The sequence below is a fragment of the Protobothrops mucrosquamatus genome, unplaced genomic scaffold (genome assembly GCF_001527695.2).
Source record: "Protobothrops mucrosquamatus isolate PMUCROS unplaced genomic scaffold, P.Mucros_1.0 scaffold97, whole genome shotgun sequence".
NCBI classification, from domain to species: Eukaryota; Metazoa; Chordata; class Lepidosauria; order Squamata; family Viperidae; genus Protobothrops; species Protobothrops mucrosquamatus.
Genome location: NW_015386472.1, coordinates 540,074 through 559,516, shown reverse-complemented (window position 1 = coordinate 559,516; position 19,443 = coordinate 540,074). Strand labels below are relative to the sequence as shown.

At 44.5% G+C, this 19,443-nt stretch overlaps 1 protein-coding gene across 1 annotated transcript; it reads right to left on the bottom strand.

Moving 5' to 3' along the window:
- Nucleotides 1-4,373: 4,373 nt before the first annotated feature.
- On the bottom strand, nucleotides 4,374-17,639 carry POU2AF1 (POU class 2 homeobox associating factor 1). The gene is made up of 5 exons (XM_015812591.1): nucleotides 17,604-17,639; nucleotides 7,992-8,119; nucleotides 7,217-7,259; nucleotides 6,832-7,103; nucleotides 4,374-4,808 (listed from the first exon to the last, which is right to left on the bottom strand). The coding sequence occupies exons 1-5, from the start codon at nucleotides 17,617-17,619 to the stop codon at nucleotides 4,497-4,499; spliced, it is 771 nt and encodes a 256-aa protein (XP_015668077.1). The 5' UTR covers nucleotides 17,620-17,639; the 3' UTR covers nucleotides 4,374-4,496.
- Nucleotides 17,640-19,443: the final 1,804 nt, after the last annotated feature.

The following is a 19,443-nucleotide window of genomic DNA, read 5'->3' as shown; positions in this document are numbered from 1 at the left end:
GTTTGCTCCTTTCATCTCCAGCTAATCCTGCCCACCAACATGTGTGCCATAACTTTAATAGGAGACCATATTTATGGAAATTTGGTCTCTGGTTTGCAAACACTGCGAAGGAGACTGGGGAGAGCAGGCCGAGGTTCAACCAGCCCCAGTTGTGCCGTGAGGACACAGCACATTGCAGGCCTCCTCCTGCTCATTCTTTCTGGTGTCTGCAGAGCAAAAATGCTGCCCCAGGGCATGCTCTGAAGGTCAGGTGTGGCTTCAGAAATGACCCCAATCCTCCTGTTTGAAGGAGAAAAGCAAAAGATATCTTTTCCTTGAAGGGGAATGAGTGTTGCAGGGACGCCAGCCGAGATAAAACTGCAATTTTCAGGTGATCCTATCAGTGAAATCAGAAAGCCAGGGAGATAATCAGAAGCAGATGCAGACAGATGCAGATGAGTAATTGCCCCATGCTTTGGCTCCAGAAAAATAACCCCCAAAATGTGGGTGCACGTGGATGGGTGTGCGTGAGAGAGGGAAAATAAACACCCCTGGAGGGAATAATCTATAGCTGTCATCCACAGACAACCTGGACATTAAGCAAGCTATTAAGGAAGGTCAGGGGGAGCACACACATTCCTGAGACCTCAAGGTCAACGGTTAACTGCAAATGTCAAGGGGAAGATTTCCAAGACAAACTTTTCAAAAAATGAAGAAATCCTTGCCCATGGGAGATTTGTTTCTGTCTTTTCAAGTTTAATCTCTTACAAAATGTGACTTAGGCAAAGAGAAGGGTACTTTTCCCCAAAAAACATTTTGTTTTCCTAAGTCACTTCTCTCCCACTTAAAACTGCTGGACTTTTTCAGTCCAGTGGAATACAGTAAATATTTATACACTTTAAGTCCAGTGTTTTGTTTTGTTTTGAATGGCTCTGATTAGTGCTGGTATTTGCCCAGCAGTTAAAGGCAAGGCTGTTGGCTTGTCCTCAGCAGGAACGAATATTTGCAAAAGGTGAAAGTCTGCAAATCTTCAAAAAAGGTGGCCAGCTCATGGCTGAACCCCAGGCAAAAGCTGGATGGGAGAGCTGGCATGTAGTGGTAGTCCTCGCCTTACAACTGCGATTGAGCCCAAAATTTCTGTTGTTCAGCGAGACATTTGTTAAGTGAGCTTTGCCCCATTTTCTTGCCTCAGTTCTAAGTAAATCACCGCAATTGATAAGTTAGCAACCCGGTTGTTAAGTGAATCCAGTTTCCCCATTGACTTTGCAAAAGGTGATCACATGATTTGAGACATTGCAATGGTCATAAATAGGAACCAATTGCCAAGCGTCTGAATTTTGATCATGTGACCCCAGGGAAGTTGCAACGGTCATAAAGTGTGAAAAATGGCCATAAATCACTTTTTTCAGTGCCGTTGTAACTTGAAACAGTCACTAAATGAATTGTTGTAAGTCAAGCATTACTTGTAGTTGATCCTTCCTAACTTCTCTGGCCTACTTCTAGGAAGTACTCTCTTACTACAGGTAATCCTTGACTTACAACCACAATTGGGACTGGGACCTCTGTTGCAAAGGAAGGCAATGGTTAAGTGGTACCCAATGTTATAATCTTTTTTGCTGTGGTCGTTAAACAAATCACAGAAAACAAACTTCTGAAGTTCCACTGAATGATTGTGCTCACTGTCAGGAGATTTCTCCTTAGTTCCAGGTTGCTTCTCTCCTTGATGAGTTTCCATCTGTTGCTTCTCATTTTGCCTTCAGGGGCTTTGGAGAACAGCTGGACTCCCTCTTTTTTGTGGCACCCCTTAGATCAGGGATCTGCAACCTTGACAACTTTAAGACTTGTGGCCTTCAGCTCCCAGAATTCCTCAGCCAGCATAGCTGGCTGAGGAATTCTGGCAGCTGAAGGCCACAAGTCTTAAAGTTGTCAAGGTTGCAGACCCCTGCCTTAGATATTGGAAGACTGCTTTCATGTCATCCCTAATCTTCATTAAACTAGACATTTTCTGCAACCATTCTTCCTATGTTTTAACCTCCAGCCCCCTAATCAACTTCGTTGCTCTTCTCTTGAACAGGGTTATGGGTGCCCAGCCACATGGGCTCAGTCGGATTCCGTTCTGCAGGATGGATCCAACGGTTGCCATTCAACATCTCCAACGCCATGTTTCTTTCTCTGAAAATGACAGCCAGGTCTTCCTTTACCACCGCTCAAATTCTCCCTGCAATCAAAGAGCCAATTGTGTGTGTCTCTGGGCTGAGATCCAAGCCCCCCCCCTCCAAGAAAAGTGCGGGGGTGGGAAACCTTTCTTTTCTTTGCGAGTCTGCTCTGCTTGGCCCTGGGCTTCTGCAAACACAGCTCCTGCCCAGGCTGTTGTATTGTACACACGATAAAAAAAAGAAAAAGAAAGAAACTCAAGAGATTGAATGCTTGGAATGTCAACAGGCTTTTCGGAAATGAAGCAAGAGCCTTTGCCAAGGCTCTGCTGAAGCCTTTCCTTCCTTTGGTGGGATTCGGCTTGGTCGGGGCCTCCCTGGAGTTGGGCGACGCTGCTTATCTGCAAGCCCATCTCTCAACCCCCACCTTCCTGCAGCCACCAAGATCAGGCTTGTCCACCTGGACCTATGGGGACAGTAATACTGGTCTAGTATTTGGGCGGTGGGGGAAGGAATAAGGTCTCTGCCCGTTTTACAATCCTGGAAAAGATTACAAGAAATGGACACCTGGCCTGGCCAGAGAAGGAGAGCGGAGCTGAGTAGAGCTACTAGATGCAGGCTACAAGCTTCTGGGCAGCTGGTAGCTTTGGCAGCCATGACCTCAGATTTTTCTGCAGATGATGCTTCTCCTTTTCTCCCCCCCCCTCCTCCTCCTCCTCCTCCTCCAAATAACAGAATGAGCTTCTTCTCCTTCTCCTCCTCCTCCTCCTCCTCCTCCTCCTCCTCCTCCTCCTTCTCAGAATAACAGAATGAGCTTCTTCTCCTTCTCCTTCTCCTCCTCCTCCCCCATCCTTCTCCCCATCTTCCTTCTCCTCCTCCTCCTCCTCCTCCTCCTCCTCCTCTTTTTCCTCCTCCTCCTCCCTCCTTGCATTTCCCTCCACACCAAGTGGAGACAGCCCAGATTTTCAATAACGACAGAAACCCAGACCCATTGGATCTTAATTGATGCGTTCTGCGTAAATGTCTATGGATATATTTACCCATGCACAAACACAAAAGGCCATCATATCTTCCTTACTGTCCTGAAAACTAAATACCAAACATTCAAAATAAAAAGAAGAAGAAGAGATAAGAATGCCAAGATCTATTTTGCCCATCTTTTTTTCCCAAAGGTAGAAAAATACCATAATTCATAGTGGGGAGTTGCCACAGCATAAACCAGCTTCCTTCCACTGAGCTGTGTTGGGTTTCTAAAGGGAAAAACTGAACTCCGTGCCATGGAATTCATAACCTCTAACCAAGCAAGGGCTTCTTAATTGCTCAGCAAGAATTTGGTTTAGAGGTATGGAAAGAAAAATCTGGGCTTCTGGTTGCACTGTCTGCAATCCCTCCAGCCTTCTACCCCTGCAAGAACTTGAGGTCCCACCTACAGGGCTGCAGAAGTTGTCTGCATTTCATTGAACTTCTTTGTTTCCAAGCCCACTGAGATAGAAGGGACCTCTTTGCAGGAGAGACGCGCAATATTTCATGGCTAAGGAGCTGTTCATCTTCAGTGAAGTTTAGGGGGTGCCAGTCTCAGTGTTCCTCTGTTTATAAGGGCTTTGTGTGGTCAATAGGTCTTGTTATGGGGAAGTCGTGTCAGGTGAGGGTCTTGTGATGGGTCAGGTGTGGGTTGCATCAAGTGAGGGTCTTGTGATGAGTCCTAGCCTGGTAATGAAACATTTGGAAATCAACCCACAAGCTTCAAGAATGACCCTCCACCCTCATCTTCCATCCGAGCTACAGATATTGGCCACCATCACGAGATCAGTTGTTTTAAAGTGGTTAAGGGTTGGGTGGAGACCACCAAGAGATGCCAGATCTCCAGTTTTGAGAAACAATTGGTTACACGAAATGTCAAACTCCTTCCAGGACTCAACCCTGCTTCAATGGACTCCTCACTTTTACAGTAATGTTAAGTTTCCCCCAAATATTGGCTGTTCTTGTTGCTATGATTATGGGGGAGGAATTTGGCTACCAGTTTTTGACCACTGGGCTCAAAAGATCTGCACGGTCATCTCAAAAGGAGTTGGGGACCACATTCTTGAGGCATGTTTTGTCATTCCCACAGTGCAGTTATCCAAGAAGGAAGAAGGCTGTTTCTGGTTGCAAAGTTCTGGTTGCAAAGATTCAAAATTGAAGCTTCTTTTCCAAAACAGATCCTGGTGTTTCTGTCCCATGTTTCTGAAACCTTGAAAAAGAAAGCAAGAGAAGCTGAGGATCACCTAGAAAGGACAGTGAAAGATAGAGAGAGAGAAGGAAGGAAGAGGAGGAGAAAGGGAGGAATGGAACTACAGAGAAGCTCTCTTGGCTAAGAATCCAGTCTCAGAGTCCTTCAACTGGCAGGCTGTTGTTTAAATCATATGTATCATTTGTGTCATCCTGCAGAAGTTTCTCAAGCGTCAGAGGAGGCATCTCCTTCCGGGTATCTTCTAATGCTTGGGGGAGTGGATCAGCTCCTGAAATGGGAAGGGGGACAAACTGGGGGGCAGAGAGGGCCATCGAAGCTGGCTGGTATTGCAGGGAAGTTGCTGGTAAAGTTGGGATAGGCTGAGTCCAGGGGAAGTAACTCAGGGGGGCTTGCTGGTCAATTGCATCCAGATGAGGCACCACAGCTGGGCTTGAGGCCGACCGAGCCTGAGGGACAAAAAAACATGTGGGTCACTCTTTAGGTAACATCAGCATGCTAGAAGGGGGAGTTGCAAGGAGGAGGAGGAGGAGGAGGAGGAGGAGGAGGAGGAGGAGGAGGAGGAGGAGGAGGAGGAGAAGAAGGAGAAGAAGAAGAAGAAGAAGAAGAAGAAGAAGAAGGAGAAGAAGAAGAAGAAGAAGAAGAAGAAGAAGAAGAAGAAGAAGAAGAAGAAGAAGAAGAAGAAGAAGAAGAAGAAGAAGAAGAAGAAGAAGAAGAAGAAGAAGAAGAAGAAGAAGAAGAAGAAGAAGAAGAAGAAGAAGAAGAAGAAGAAGAAGAAGAAGAAGAAGAAGAAGAAGAAGAAGAAGAAGGGAGAAGGGAGAAGGGAGAAAGAAAGGAGAAAGGAGAAAGGAGGAGATAGACTGTGGGATCCTTAGTGCTCCTGAGCTTGGTTGTTTTCTTGCAGACCTTTCATTACCCAAATTAGGTAGCGTCATCAGTGCTAGAAAGGAGTGGAGTTTGGTCTTTGTTTATATACTAGTGGCTTACTCGGGTGATGTTACCTAGTTGGGTAGTGAAATGTCTGCAAGAAAACAACAAAGCTCAAAGAGCACCAAGGAGCTTTCATTCTTCACACAATTCAGTGGCAAGACTCACCAAATGAATGGAGAACCTATCAAGGCAGGAAGATAATTCCGGGGCATTGGCTGGGAGCCCAGAAAATACAGATGTTAAGACCTCTTTTATTTAATTGTGTGGTGTCTTTTAACCTTGAACACCCAAACTCTATCAAAGGAAAGGGCAAGGAATTGCACTTGAGAACCAGCTGCAAAAGACAGCAGAACTATTGTGGTGATTAACGAGGACAAAACTTGAAATATATCATCCAGGTTCTCCCTGCAGATATTCAAATGTGATATTCAATATTCTGAGTCCCGAGACAGAACAATGCAATTTATGGCAGTCTTTAATTACAATCAGTGCCCAAGTTGCAGATTAGAACCGTGAAGCTCTTTGTTCAGGCCCACCCAGGGTAGAAACCGGACAATTGTGTGACCTCCTTTTCCCATTCTTTCGGGGGGGGGGGGGTTCTCTGAGCTGCAAACAATAATCACCAAAGGATGCTTTACTTTCTCACCCAAACACTCTTCCTTCGGTCACCACCTGGGCTACAATCTGAAGCGAAGAAAATTTGCATCCAAAAACATCGTACTCACGATGGTCCTCTGAGAATTTTGATGTCAAATATTTACCAGCTGCTCAAAGCTTTGCAGAATGCTCATTGCATATTTCCTAGGGGTGTTTCACACCCCTGGATAATTAATTCCCCTTGCTGGTATTTGACCTAGTTGCAGTATTGACTAAAGCAGAGAGGCTATCCGACCATGTGCAATTTTTCTTGAGGCAAACCTCTGAGCAGTTGAATTGCAAATAACAGAACAACAGAGTTTGGAATCCCCTCTAATGGGAGGGTGACCATCCTTGGAAGAACAATGAAGGAGTGTGTTGCTATTCCAAAACCTTCTTTGGTGCCCTGTGCTGGCATTTCCCCCTTCATGCATCCCTTTGCAGAAACAGAACAATGTCACAATTGCACGTCTCCATCATGGAATAACACAACCAATAGGGGGATCATCTCACCTGTCTTCAAGTAAGCCTTGCTCTATGGAGCAGTGATGGCGTAGTGGTTAGAAGGCAGTATTGCAGGCTAACTCACTGCCCCAAGCCAGGAGTTCGATCCTGACCGGCTCAAGGTTGACTCAGCCTTCCATCCTTCCAAGGTCGGTAAAATGAGGACCCAGATTGTTGGGGGCAAATAATGCTGATTCTGTAAACCTCTCTGTGAAGCGGTATATAAGTCTAAGTACTATTGCTATTGCTATGAAAGACCTTGTGTGGTTTTGGGTCACCACATCCATGATGCTCAAAGAGAAGAGAGACCTCCAGCACACTTTGGAAGATTTCCACCCTACCTCCCACCTCTTAGTGGAGAAGATGCCAATGGTGACATGGAGGGTCCCGTATCAAACTCACCCCAAAGTTTGTGATCAGTGGCTGGGAGGTGTAGGTCAGCACCGAGGAGGTCCCCACAAGTGTGTAACTGGGACAGACCGGCTGAACAAACATGTCCGCCGTGTAAGGGCAGCTGACCGCTTCGTGAGACACGTAATCCGGGGACGTGGTCCACTGCGTCAGAGGTTGCAAGGTGGCCGGGGGGGGCTGACTCAACCACCCTGAATAGAGGGCTCCTTCCTCCATCAGGGGCAGCGAAGAGGTGACCAAATCTGTCTCTGAGTAAACTTGACCTTCAGAAAAAGAGAGACATGGAAAAGGTGAAGCTGAACCAAAGATGGAGAATGAGAAAAGATACGCTTTTTGGGGTGGGGAGGACAGGCTTTCCAAATTCTGAAATTCTTACCAGTGGGTGAGTAGGATGGAAGCGACTGGTGAGGGAAAAACACCTAAAGGAAAATCAGAGGTTGGTATTATTTAAGAGAGCTAAACCACAAGAATTACTCAGAGGCTGACTAGGAAACTATCAGTAATGCTCAAACGGCAACTCCATGTCAAAATTAAAAGAGTCAGGAGGGAAAAAAGGCCTGTGTTTGAGGAGGGCGGAAAACTCCCAGATGTTCACATCTTGGCCCACAGCTACTTTTCATCGCTGTTACTGGTGTGACCACATCTGGCTTTAATGTCAGAGGCAGTTAGAGCCAGAGGAAGTTGCTTATCATTCTAAAGCAGGTTTTTTTTTTTTTCAAAATTGGTCACTTAAAGCTGTGTGGACTTCAATTCCCAGAATTCCCCAGCCAGCATGGCTGGCTGGGGAATTCTGGGAGTTGAAGTCCACACTTTCTGAAGCATGCTGGTTGGGGGATTTTGGGAATTAAAGTCCACACATCTTAAGGCATAGTGATTGGGGGGATTTGGGAGTTGAAATACACACATTTTAAACCATGGCGGTTGAGGGAATCTGGGAGTTGAAGTCCACACAACTTAACCATGATGGTTGGGGGTTTCTGGGAACTGAAGTCCACACATCTAAAAGTTGACAAGCTTGAGAAACACTGCTCTAATGGGAAGTGGCTCGTGACAAGCCTGGGGGATCCTGTCCCAGGAGTGATTGTGGAAGGGCAAGGATGAAACAGTCAATAGAAAGATGTCCACCCTTCTACCTGGCTGTCTCTTACCGCCATGCCTTCAGGAGCCACTTTGGCATTTTGAGCGCTGCCCCGTTTCCTCTTCAGTAACTCTTTTACCGGCTCTTTAACTCGGACTCCTTGGTAGGGGCGGGACGGCAGGGGTTGCTCAGCTGCAGAAGCTAGGAAAATATTGTCAGCGTTATTCCCCTCTTTAGTACTGCAAAGACGCTTCCTTTAAATCAGCGTTTTTCAAACCTGGCAAGTATAAGAGGGGTGGACTTCAACTCCCAGGATTCCCCAGCCACCCATGAAGTCCAAATCTTGCCAGATTTGAAAAACACTGAACTAAGGAACACTGTGATTGTTTGCAAGGCTTGTGCGGAGCCTCCGGGGCGTCCTCTGGGAATTTTTATTATTATTGTGTTTTTAATTGGTTTAATTGAGTCCCTTGCGAGAGACAGGTGACTGTAGAAATTGAATAAATCAATCAATAAATAACAACCTGGGAATTATAGTGCAAACAAGGCTTTCCAGGATCAGGGGAGGGGAGGCTGATTCTGTATTTTATTTTATTTTATTTTTTTTAAAAAACCAAGCTATAAATAATTATCTGGAGGTAAACTCTTTAAAAACCAACCTTAAATCTTTGGACAACTTTCCAGTTATGAGGAATGTGGTATTATGCCAGCCATGGTGTAATTACCCTGACATTCCCAGATCATGTAAATTTCTAGACAAGAAGCCAAGTTACCTGAGCCAGCTCTCTCTCTCTTTAAAATCAGAGAGTGTCTGTGATTTAATTTATTGACTAATCCATTCTACGGGTAATGAAACATCTGCAAGAAAACAACCAAGCTCGGAGGCCACCAAGGACTTCACAGTTCCCACCTTTCCAAGGAGCAGAGAACGGTAAAACCTTTAGTGAAAGGTGCCAACTTTCCATTGGCATCGCTAATTTCCTTCTAAATTGTTTTTTAAAGGGACTTATTTCACACCAATCTTAGCCATTGCTCTTTAAGCCAACTTCCCTTTGGAAAGAGCAACTGTCATCATAAGAGGCTTTGCACGGCTGACTCTGTTTGAAGCTCAGTGTTCGGACTTTACACCCAAGACTTTGGCAGGTGACAACCTATCATTGTTATTTCTTTTTTCTTTTTGCTGTGCAAATGAAAGCAAACAGTTGTGTTTCTTTTCCCTCCCCCTCCTCCCCCCCTTGGTTCTCCAATATAATTGCACCACAATAACATTAAAATAATAAGCTTTTGAGAAGCTACAATGGAAATCTTTCCCTGTTTGTAGAAGCCCTTGAAAAGCAAACGTTTGCTTGATAAAGAAACAAGCGCACACACTCTCACAGACTCGCAAAAAATAAGTATCGTAAAACTTAATCCGAGTGTTTTATTAGCCAGCCAGTTGGAGATCTTGGCTCGCAACTAAAACAATAAAAAACAAATTAAGAAGGAATTGCGCAAAATGCTTTCTCACACCTTCCCACACATTGCCCAAATTAAAAAAAAAATGCATAAGCAAAGTTTCTTAAATTTGCACATGGAGCCAACTTATTCAGGAAATTGTTGAGCCTTTCTTAAATAGGTGTTGGGACATTTCAAAATTATAGCCTTTCACAACTAGGTGAACCACCAATCCTTCTTCCCAGAGGCACCTAGGAATTATAGATTGCTGACGGGAGCCGCCCCAAACTATGAAGACTCTTTGGGGAAGTTACATTTCTAAAAGATGTTCTAAATGTTCTATACAAAGTCCTGCACATTTTTAATTCCGACAAAGCTACTACTCCCTTGCAAGTAAGCCCACACTGCAATTTGTCTTCTCTTCAAGAAGATCAAAGCAGAAATACCATCAAAAGTTCCCTTTCTAGTGGACCGAAGCAACATTCTATAGGTCAGGAGCTCATACCTACCGGTATTTTGGAACCAAGATACTTGTGTCCCTCAGGATTTTATGTAAGCACCCAGATTATCCACATGGTTCCGTCAAACAGGTCAAGAAGGTATCTGTGATAGTCCATCACCCACAAAAAGCAAGTGGTGCTTCAACTGCACCATCACAGACACCATCTTATTTGTCCATATATATACCTCCTGACTACTACAGACTACTACACTATATATTTCCCAGGAAAATCATGTTAATGGAAAATTTGACTGGCAAAAGAAAAGTGGTTTGCAAAGAGATGCAAGGAAATAGAAGAGACAGAATGTAGGCATGATAATTTCAATTTACACAAAAAAGTGAAAGAAGCAGCAGGCCTCTACAAAAAGAAAACCAACAATTTAGTTGACAAAGAGGGGGAAATTATCTTAGATGAGGAAACTAAAAAGATGGAAGGAATATATTGAAGAACTTTTTGAGGACACTAGGGATGATATAGATATGGGAAGTATAACAACTGGACCAAATATCACTATGGAGGAGGTTGAACATGCAATAAAAATAGCAAAAACAAGAAAAGCCACAGGACCTAATGATATCCCAGTAGAAATGTTAAAATTGCTGGAAGACAATGGGAAGAATTTTTTACTGCAGCTTTTCAATTGGATATATGAAACAGGAAAGATACCAAATGATTGGCTAAAATCAACCTTTGTGACAATCCCCCAAAAAATAAATGCAAAGAAGTGTACCGAATACAGAGCAATAAGCTTAATGAGTCATGCCCTGAAAATATTCCTGAGAATAATTCACAAAAGAATATACAACAAAATTGAAAAGCGTCTAGGTAACACACAATTTGGTTTCAGAAACAATCTTGGTACACGAGATGCACTATTCAGCATTCAAGTTCTTGTACAGCGTTGTAGAGATGTCAATCACAGTGTTTACATATGCTTCATTGGTTTTGAAAAAGCTTTTGATAAAATAAGACACAGCAAACTATTAGAAATCCTGAAACAAGGGGGACTAGATGACAAAGACATCCAAATCATAAAGACTCTGTATTGGCATCAGGTAGCAAATGTGAGACTAGGCCCAAAATTCTCAGCTGATGCAGAAATAAGAAGAGGGGTCAGACAGGGATGTATTCTGTCTCCACTGTTGTTCAATATCTACTCTGAGTCAATCTTCAACAAGGCACTGGAGAACATCGATGCTGGCATCAAAGTAAACGGTGTTTGGATCAACAACTTAAGATATGCTGACGATACAGTTCTGCTTCCCAGTAAGCATGAAGACCTTCAGCTCCTCATCAACAGAGTCACAGAAATATCTGAAAACTACGACTTGAAGCTTAACACCTCAAAAACCAAGATCATGGTCAAACAACCTGTTAATTTACCACCAATAAATTTAGAAGGAATACCACAAGAAAAAGTTGAAAGGATCACGCACCTCGGTTCTAATCTACATGAAAGCTGGGACATGACCACTGAAGTAAAGACAAGAATAGAGAAAGCTCAAACAGCATTCTTCAAAATGAAAAAGGTCTTCTGCAGTCATGACATAAGCCTAAGACTGAAAATCAGGCTTGTCAGATGCTATATATTTTCTATCCTGCTCTATGGAGTAGGGAGTTGGTCTCTGACAGAAGGCCACCGGAAGAGACTAGAAGCATTTGAAATGTGGATTTACAGGCGGCTGTTACGTATAAGCTGGGTTGACAAGATCAGAAATGAGGTGATAAGCTGCCTGGGAAAGCCAAGGGAAATCATCAAAACAATTAAAAAATGAAAATTAGAATATTTTGGACATGTGATGCGACACCCAGAAAAATACGGCATACTCCATTTAATCCTCCAGGGAAAGATTGAAGGCAAACGAGGTCCAGGCAGAAGAAGAACATCATGGCTTCAAAATCTAAGGGACTGGTTTGGACAAAACTCAGCAGCACTTTTTCGTGCGGCTGCTGATAAAAACAGGATCGCCAACATGATCACCAATGTCCGATAACGGATATGGCACAAGAAGAAGAAGAAGAAGAAGATACCTCCTGAAGCCTTGGAGTTACATTTTCAGAGGATATACAAAGATCCGTCCACTGAGACCTCAGTGAAGAAGATGGAGGACTTACCTGAATGGCTCTTGTCTGAAATTGAGTCCCTTACTGGTCAACTCAGGAGGGGGAAGACCCCTGGAGCTGACTTTACCCTTTTAGAACTATTGAAGAACCACATGGTTTGGTGGACTCCAATCTTGACATCACTCTTCACTTATATTGACCCTATATTGTGGATACCTCTGATGAGCACAGAAACATACAGGACTCTGCTGCCACCCAAGGTTCAGATGTTGGTAAGTATTAGCTGGATTCATAAAATATGCAAAACTATGGTTTGTTTAACAGCTGTATATTGAAAAAAAATAACAATTCATTTAGTTCCTCAACATGATCAGCCCAAGGCCAAATGAATTACTTTATGACTTGATGTCACCTTCTGACCTCAGATTAGGGGGTGGACAATGCCAGATGGAAATGTTAAAAAGTTGGAAGGGACGTCCTCAGGAGATTGGAGGACTCTTCAGAATCTCTGAATAAGAAGAAGAGCAAATTACTGTGGGATCGTTGTCAGGAAAATGGCATTGCTGCATACAAGGAAGTCACTAAAAGTCCAACTCAGCTCAGCATGGCCATGAGCAAAACTGTTAAATCATATTAATCATGTTTACAAGATGGATTGGGACATTATTCCTATATCTGATAAAAGGAACTTGACCCAGAGAAGTGGAGTAAACAAGCAAGGAGCCATGGGATCATAGGAGGAGAGAAATGGAAAACAGCAGGAGGAAGCCCAAGAGATGAAACCATTCTCAGGTCTGGGAACCAGCACTCCAGAGCAAGCCAGACAAGCTGGAGGTGAACGTGGCAGGGAACAGGCAAACACTAGAGCAAAGTATCAGGAAGAAAAGCTTGAGTGAACTAGAAGATAGCAAAGTATTGATGGTGAGTAGTTGGAGGAAACAGCTGTTGACCAGCCACCTTCCCCAGCTTATACTTCTTCCTTCCTTTTTCAGAGCCAACTGGAAAGGTGGAGCAGTTACGGCTAGGGCTAATTTTAAGAGGAAGCTTGATAGCATAAATGCAAAGATGGCAATAGAGAGAAACGCATGCAACATCAGGAGGGAGAACACTCTCTTCTTGGACCTACTTGGAAGCTGTTTTGAAGAACATCCGAAGAACATCCATATTAGATCCATCCCATGGATGCTGATTCCACACTAAGGTCTCTCCAATCCAGCATCTGCTTCCAATCACGTTTCCCAGGAGATCATATGCATGGCTTAAAGACCAAGCTGTCTGCCATTGTTTCTCTCTCCACACCACCCCTGAATCTAGAGGTTCTACAACCTGAAACTTGAGGTTCTGTTTTGCCATCATAGCTAGTTGCGGTTGAGAGCTGATTGTCTTGGACGCGCATCCCACAGATAGAAGAGTTATCCTGGGATATGAGGTTAAGGAAAACAGAACATCTCAACATCTCAGACCTGGGCGATGAATCTCTCTCTGACCTCCCTAGACCTTCTCCCTAGTTGGCATGTGTGAGGTCAGGTAACAGGCTGAATCTGTGGGAAACACCTCCCGCCTCACAGCATTGGTGTTGCCAACTCAGAGCTAAGTCAACAGGCCGAAGATCAGGTTTATTTATTTGCTTGTCAACTGCCCTATCGCCTCATTAGCAAGCCAGAGGCCCTCAATTTGACACCCTGTCCGATGCCCTGGCAGTGTCAATATTGCAGATTTCAGAGCTTGTCAAGTCCTGTTCACAGGAGGGCACCCACAGGGCCCAATTGCGAAACTGACACACAGGTCTGGCTTTCTCAGCAAAAAGGATTTTTTGCTTCCTTGAAGCAAAGTGGATAATCACAAAGATGTGAACTTGGCAATGCCGAACTGACCTGGCCTCATTCTTGTGAAGTTCTCCTTGCCCTGGTAACCCACGTCCAGACTGATGTTGATTATTTTTTAAAAAGCAAGTTTTGAAAATCCTGCTAGCCTTGTCATCAGTGAGCAGCTGGTGTGCAAAGTTTCAGTTAACTCATCTATCCCCATGGGGGGGGGTTGAGTTTTGGTGTCCCCCAGGGGGCTGTGCCTGAGCGGAGATGGGCATGATCAACCACCTTGCTGTTTCGTCTTTCGGTATCACTATTTGAGTTTTTCAGACCTGGGCTCTGAGCCTCCCCCTGACCCGCCAGCGAAGGACTCAGGAAGCACACATCCGAGAAAGGCTGAACAGGAAAATGCTCTGAGAATCTAGGCCTTGTGTTTCTTTGCGCCAGTTTAATCTGCCTATTCCAAATTCCTATTCTCCAACTAACGAATCAATATCTCTCCAAACTCCATAAGTACAACTTGGAGCCAGTAGGTTTTCTCCAATAATGCTGCATTGGAAGACCTTGGTGATACTAGAATAGTATCTAGTATCTCAGGGGCTGCCATAAAGAAGAGGGGGGTCAAGCTATTCTCCAAAGCCCCGGAAGGCAGGACAAGAAGCAACGGATGGAAACCCATCAAGGAGAGAAGCAACCTGGAACTAAGGAGAAATTTCCTGACAGTGAGAACAATCAACCCGTGGAATGACTTGTCTCCAGAGGTTGTGGGTGCTCCATCACTGGAGGTTTTTAAGAAGAGATTGGACAACCACTTGTCTGAAATGGCATAGGGTTTCCTGCCTGAGCAGGGGGTTGAAGACTTCCAAGGTCTCTTTCAACTCTGTTATTCTGTTATTCAGAATGCGAACTTGATCAGTGGTTCTCTCTCATTTATTTCATCCTCGTGACACCACCTTTCCTATGGCAGGATGATGGATATTTCCGTGTTGTTGTTCAGTTGCTAAGTCATGTCCAACTGTTCACAATCCCATGGACTACAGCACAACAGGTCCCCTGTCCTCCATTGCCTCCCAGACTTGGCCCAAATTCATGTTCATTATGTTGATGACACTATCAAACCATCTCATCCTCTGCCATCCCCTTCTGCTCCTGCCTTCAGTCCTTTCTTCTCTCTCTACCCCCAAATTTCAGGGGTGTAGAGACCCCAAAGGTGTTTTTTCGGGAGGCAACTGGACTTTCTTGTTTTTTCTTTGAAGACATTTCGTTTCTCCTCCAACAAGCTTCTTCAGCTGACTGGATGGTGGGGAATGGAAGGATTCAGTCAGAGCTGAAGGAGCTTCTGGGATGAGAAGTGAAATGTCTTCAAAGAAAAAACAAAGAAAGTCCAGTTGCCTCCTGAAAAAGCATCTTTGGGACACCAGTGACTGAGAATCTCCATAGACAGGGGTAGGGAGTTCCACAGGGCAGGGTCTGCCACACAGAAGGCACACTTCCTAGCTCACATAAGATGGCAATATTTAGGGGAAAGGGGAAGGAGTATGCCCACTCAATTGGGCCTGGTAGGACAGCTAGATGTCCTTAGGTCCTGCAGGTAGTGACCACCACCTTGAACTGCACCTGGAAGGAGACTGGTACCCAGTGCACCTGAGAAGCAACAGAGGAGTTACACGGAGAAAGCTAGGGGTCCCCATTACTGTGGCATTCCGAGCCAGTTAAAGTTCCCAGGTGGGCTTCAAGGGCAGCCCCATGTATAGCACATTGCAGTAATCCAGACAGGAGGTGACCAAGCTATGAGTGACCACAAATCAGGCTTTTAAAAGTATGTTTGACTTCTTTCACTTGGTAAATGTTGGTAAATGTATTTTTTTCTTGATCAGGTCAGCTAATTTGTAATTACTGTGCACGACACATAGGAAGAACACTGAAGTTCCAGTTCTATGCAAATTACTTCAGAGGAAGCCCCTTGGAGACCTGTAAGGTTTACTTCTGAGTAACTCTACTAACTTTAGGCTGGCTGTGAATTAAAAAAAAAAGTCCTTAAGAGGTTTGCCTGCAGCAACTCTATAAAAAGACCAAAGTTTTATTTCCCTGTTTAAATAGTTTGATATACTTGGGTTCCCTGTCTCTGTCAGGAAAACCTCATTCCCCATTTCCTTATTATTTCACATTTTTAAAAGGCAGGTGCCCTATCAAAAATGGAAAATGTGTTTGCACTGAGCATCATGTGAGCGTTTTCTTTAAAGAAACAATGCTGCAGTTTTGAAGTGTTCCATGACCCTTTAGCTGTAGTGACTAATTCTCTTAGAAGCATTGTGGGGGGGGGGGGAGCCTGAGCTGTTATTATATAAATGGGAAATTTATAAGCCTTCGTGCAAAGTATAAATCTCGTGGTTGTATTTCTTTCACCCCCATCTGTCTGCAAAATGGGCCTTTGATTTCACTGCCCTTTGGTGGTCCCTGCTGGTCTCACCCGTCTCCCCTTTTCTTGTCAATGAGAACTGAAAACTCTCGTTCCTTCTTCCTGCTAGTCCCACGTTCTGCTTTCGACATGGGAATGGTCTCGTAACCCAAATGGCATCGTCAAGAGAGAGGAGCAAAGAGGCTTGGAGGAAGCCTGAGGTTTGTCAAAAGGAGGGGGGGAAAGAGGGGGAAATGTGGGTTTCCTCTCCCCAGTGATGTCTGAGCTTGCGCAGAGACTATGGAATGTCAGAAAGGCAGAGAGACCAATGCATCTTGTTGGCTAAGGAGGAAGCCACGTTTTGTCAAAAGTTGTACTTAACTCCTCTTAGTTGCACTCAGGTGAAAAACCCCTTTTGAGGCTTTTCCTGGAGTTCATTTATGGTAGCCTGCAGAGATGAAAGCTTTGAGGCCACTCTTGTTTTCTGGTTTTCATAATTTCTGAAAAAAACATGCGCTGGATTGCATTTTCAAAGCCCTGCAGATATTCTCAATGAGCCAAAAGGAGCAAGCAATGGGCTTGAACCCGGCTCTCCTGAAGCAGGTGGGGGCCATTCTAAACAGGTTAGAAGCAAGAGAGCATTGTCCGAAAGGTACTAAAGAAAAGGATGCCTCTGAGCTTACAGAAGTTGTCCAGAGCCTTTGTTATAATTCCAGCTAGGGCTCCTTGGTGCTCTCTGAGCTTGGCTGTCCCAAAAGAGCTTTTTCGAGAGGCAAATGGACTTTCTGGTGTGTTTTTTTTAAGACGTTGCGCTTCTCATCCAAGTTGCTTCTTCACCTCTCACTGGATGGTGGGGAATGGAAGGAGAGCTGAAAAAGCTTCTTGGATGAGAAGCACAACGTCTTCAAAGAAAAACCAGAAAGTCCAGTTGCCTCTCGAAAAAGCATCTTTGAGACAAACATGACCTGGATGACTGAGAATCTCCATAGACATCTGAGCTTGGTCGTTTCCTTGCAGACATTTCATTACCAAAACTAGGTAACATCATCAGTGTAAGAGTGGCTTCCGACAAACTAACTACTGATGATGTTACCTAGTTGGGTCATGAAACGTCTGCAAGAAACCATCAAGCTCAGAGAGGTCCCCTTCATTTCAACCCTGAGCTACAGATATTCTCCTTTATTAATTCCAGCTAGGTTGGTGCAAGATTTAGACCGTCTCATAGTGAAGTTCTCCTGCCTTAGATCTCCTCCTCTGGATCTTCGGCAAGCCACATCTTCTCCTCCTTACCTTCTCCACTCATGAAGGACACTCATGCTCTGCCCTATGGGAGCATCAATGCCGTAAAAGTGGGAAGTATTTTAGAAAACAAGCAGAAATTCTTTCTACTCTTGCAGCTCTACTGTTCAGCAGCCAACGGCTTCCGTAACCTTTGCTCAAGGTTTGAAAAGAAGAAGAAAAAAGACTTCACAACTCACATTTTTGCCAGTGCATGTCTGTGGCAGAGCAGAATCCCCCTCTGGTCCCGCTTGATCTGTTGTTGTGGGGGGGTTGGGGGTAGTTCTTTTATGTGATAACAGCCTGTCAGCATGCCTCTTTCAGATTTTTTTTTTGAAAAGACCAGGTTTCTGCTGTGGTGTGTGACATCGTCACATCCTCTAACCACAGTTTTTTTTCTCCCTCCTTTTCATTCTGTGCTATTTGATGTGGAAGGTGGTAGATGTGAAACATGGTCCTATCTGAGAAGGAGGAGGAGGAGGAGGTGGTGGTGGTGGTGATGGTGTCTCAGAAGACCCAAGTGAGAAGGTTGCTCTGCACCTTTGTCTGGAATAGTCCCAAGATGTACATCTTTGGTGCATTTGAGTCATAGAAAACCAAACATGCATTTTACCTGCCAACATTTATATACTCAATTTAGGATCTCAACTAAAAATCAGCCAGAGAGATCAATTCTCAGAGTTGGTGCCAGTTAGAGAAGATAAGACTGGACCTGATGAATCAGGAGATCTTCTGACAGACAGTAGACACAATCCCTGTGTCTACTCCTAAATCTCGCCGTGGCTACCAAACAGCCTCCCCAAACGGGCACCAGTTATAATCCAAAATAGAAGGGGATTTTCTCTCTTGGATTTATAGGATGCCATTTTTTTTCTGCTGCGTAAATGGAAGTCTAATTTTGCTTGTTAGCCAAAAGGCCACATTTGGTCTAGAAGGAGACTTGCTCCCATGCCCTAAATCTGGCTTTTCTTTATTCACGAAGGACTGAGAGGCCCCCAGCATTTCAAAATGCAGAGCTGGCTGGCGACAGAGTCCTCGAGTTAGGGGGCCCGTCTCTCTCTCTCTCTCTCTCTCTCTGTCTTTTTTCCTTCTGCAGAAGGTTCTCAATTCCCCTGGGAGGTCACCATCTCGGCCCCAGAGAGGAAACACCTGGATGTGCTTCATGCTTCGTTGGGCGCCAAAAAAAGAGAGAGAAAGCAAGCAACTTCTTTCGCATCGGTTAGTGTGTGAGAGATAAGTTTTCCAAAGAGGGAGGCTGAGGGCTTTGGGTTAGTCATGCTTTCAGCAAAATAACATTTTAGCATACAGAAAGACGAAGAGACGAAGTAGACCTCTGCCAAGGCAGAAGGTTGAATTAAAATGAATTCCACTGAACGAAGCTGAAAGCGCGGGGATTTTAGCCTTCGACATCCAGAGTGGCAGAGGTAGACCTCTGAGATGCCACCAGCCTTTGTGGCTTTCTTCATCGGGTACCTTCTGCTCAAGACAGCAGTCCTTCAAAGTCTGTCCTTTATCCACTGAATTCCCCTCGGAGCCCTCCGGCTGGTGGTAAAGCCTGTAAACATGGTTTATTGCTTAGCACCTGGCATGGACCCAGGAAGTGGCGATTCATTCAGCAAACCATGATGTGTCAGCATTATAATACACTTACCTACACATAAACGGACACATATACAAATAGGTGGTCAACCTATGAAGACAATTGGAAGCAGACTTTCCATTGCTAAGCTAGGTGGTTCTTAAGTGAGTTGCATCCGATTTCATAACTTTTTTTCCCCACAGTTGTTAAACTGTGCAGTTGTTAAGTCAGTCACATGGTTGTTAAGTAAACTGGGCCTCCTCCATTGACCTAGCTTGTCACACATGACCCCGGGACACAGGGGTCACCAAATTCTGGTTGCCAAATCCCCAATTGCAGATATGTTGTGACAATCATAAGTGCGAGGACCCCTTGTAAGCATTTTCTTCAGTGCCATCGTAGCTCCAAATGGTTACTAAGTGAATGGTTGTAAAATGGAGGACTACTTGTATACATGCACA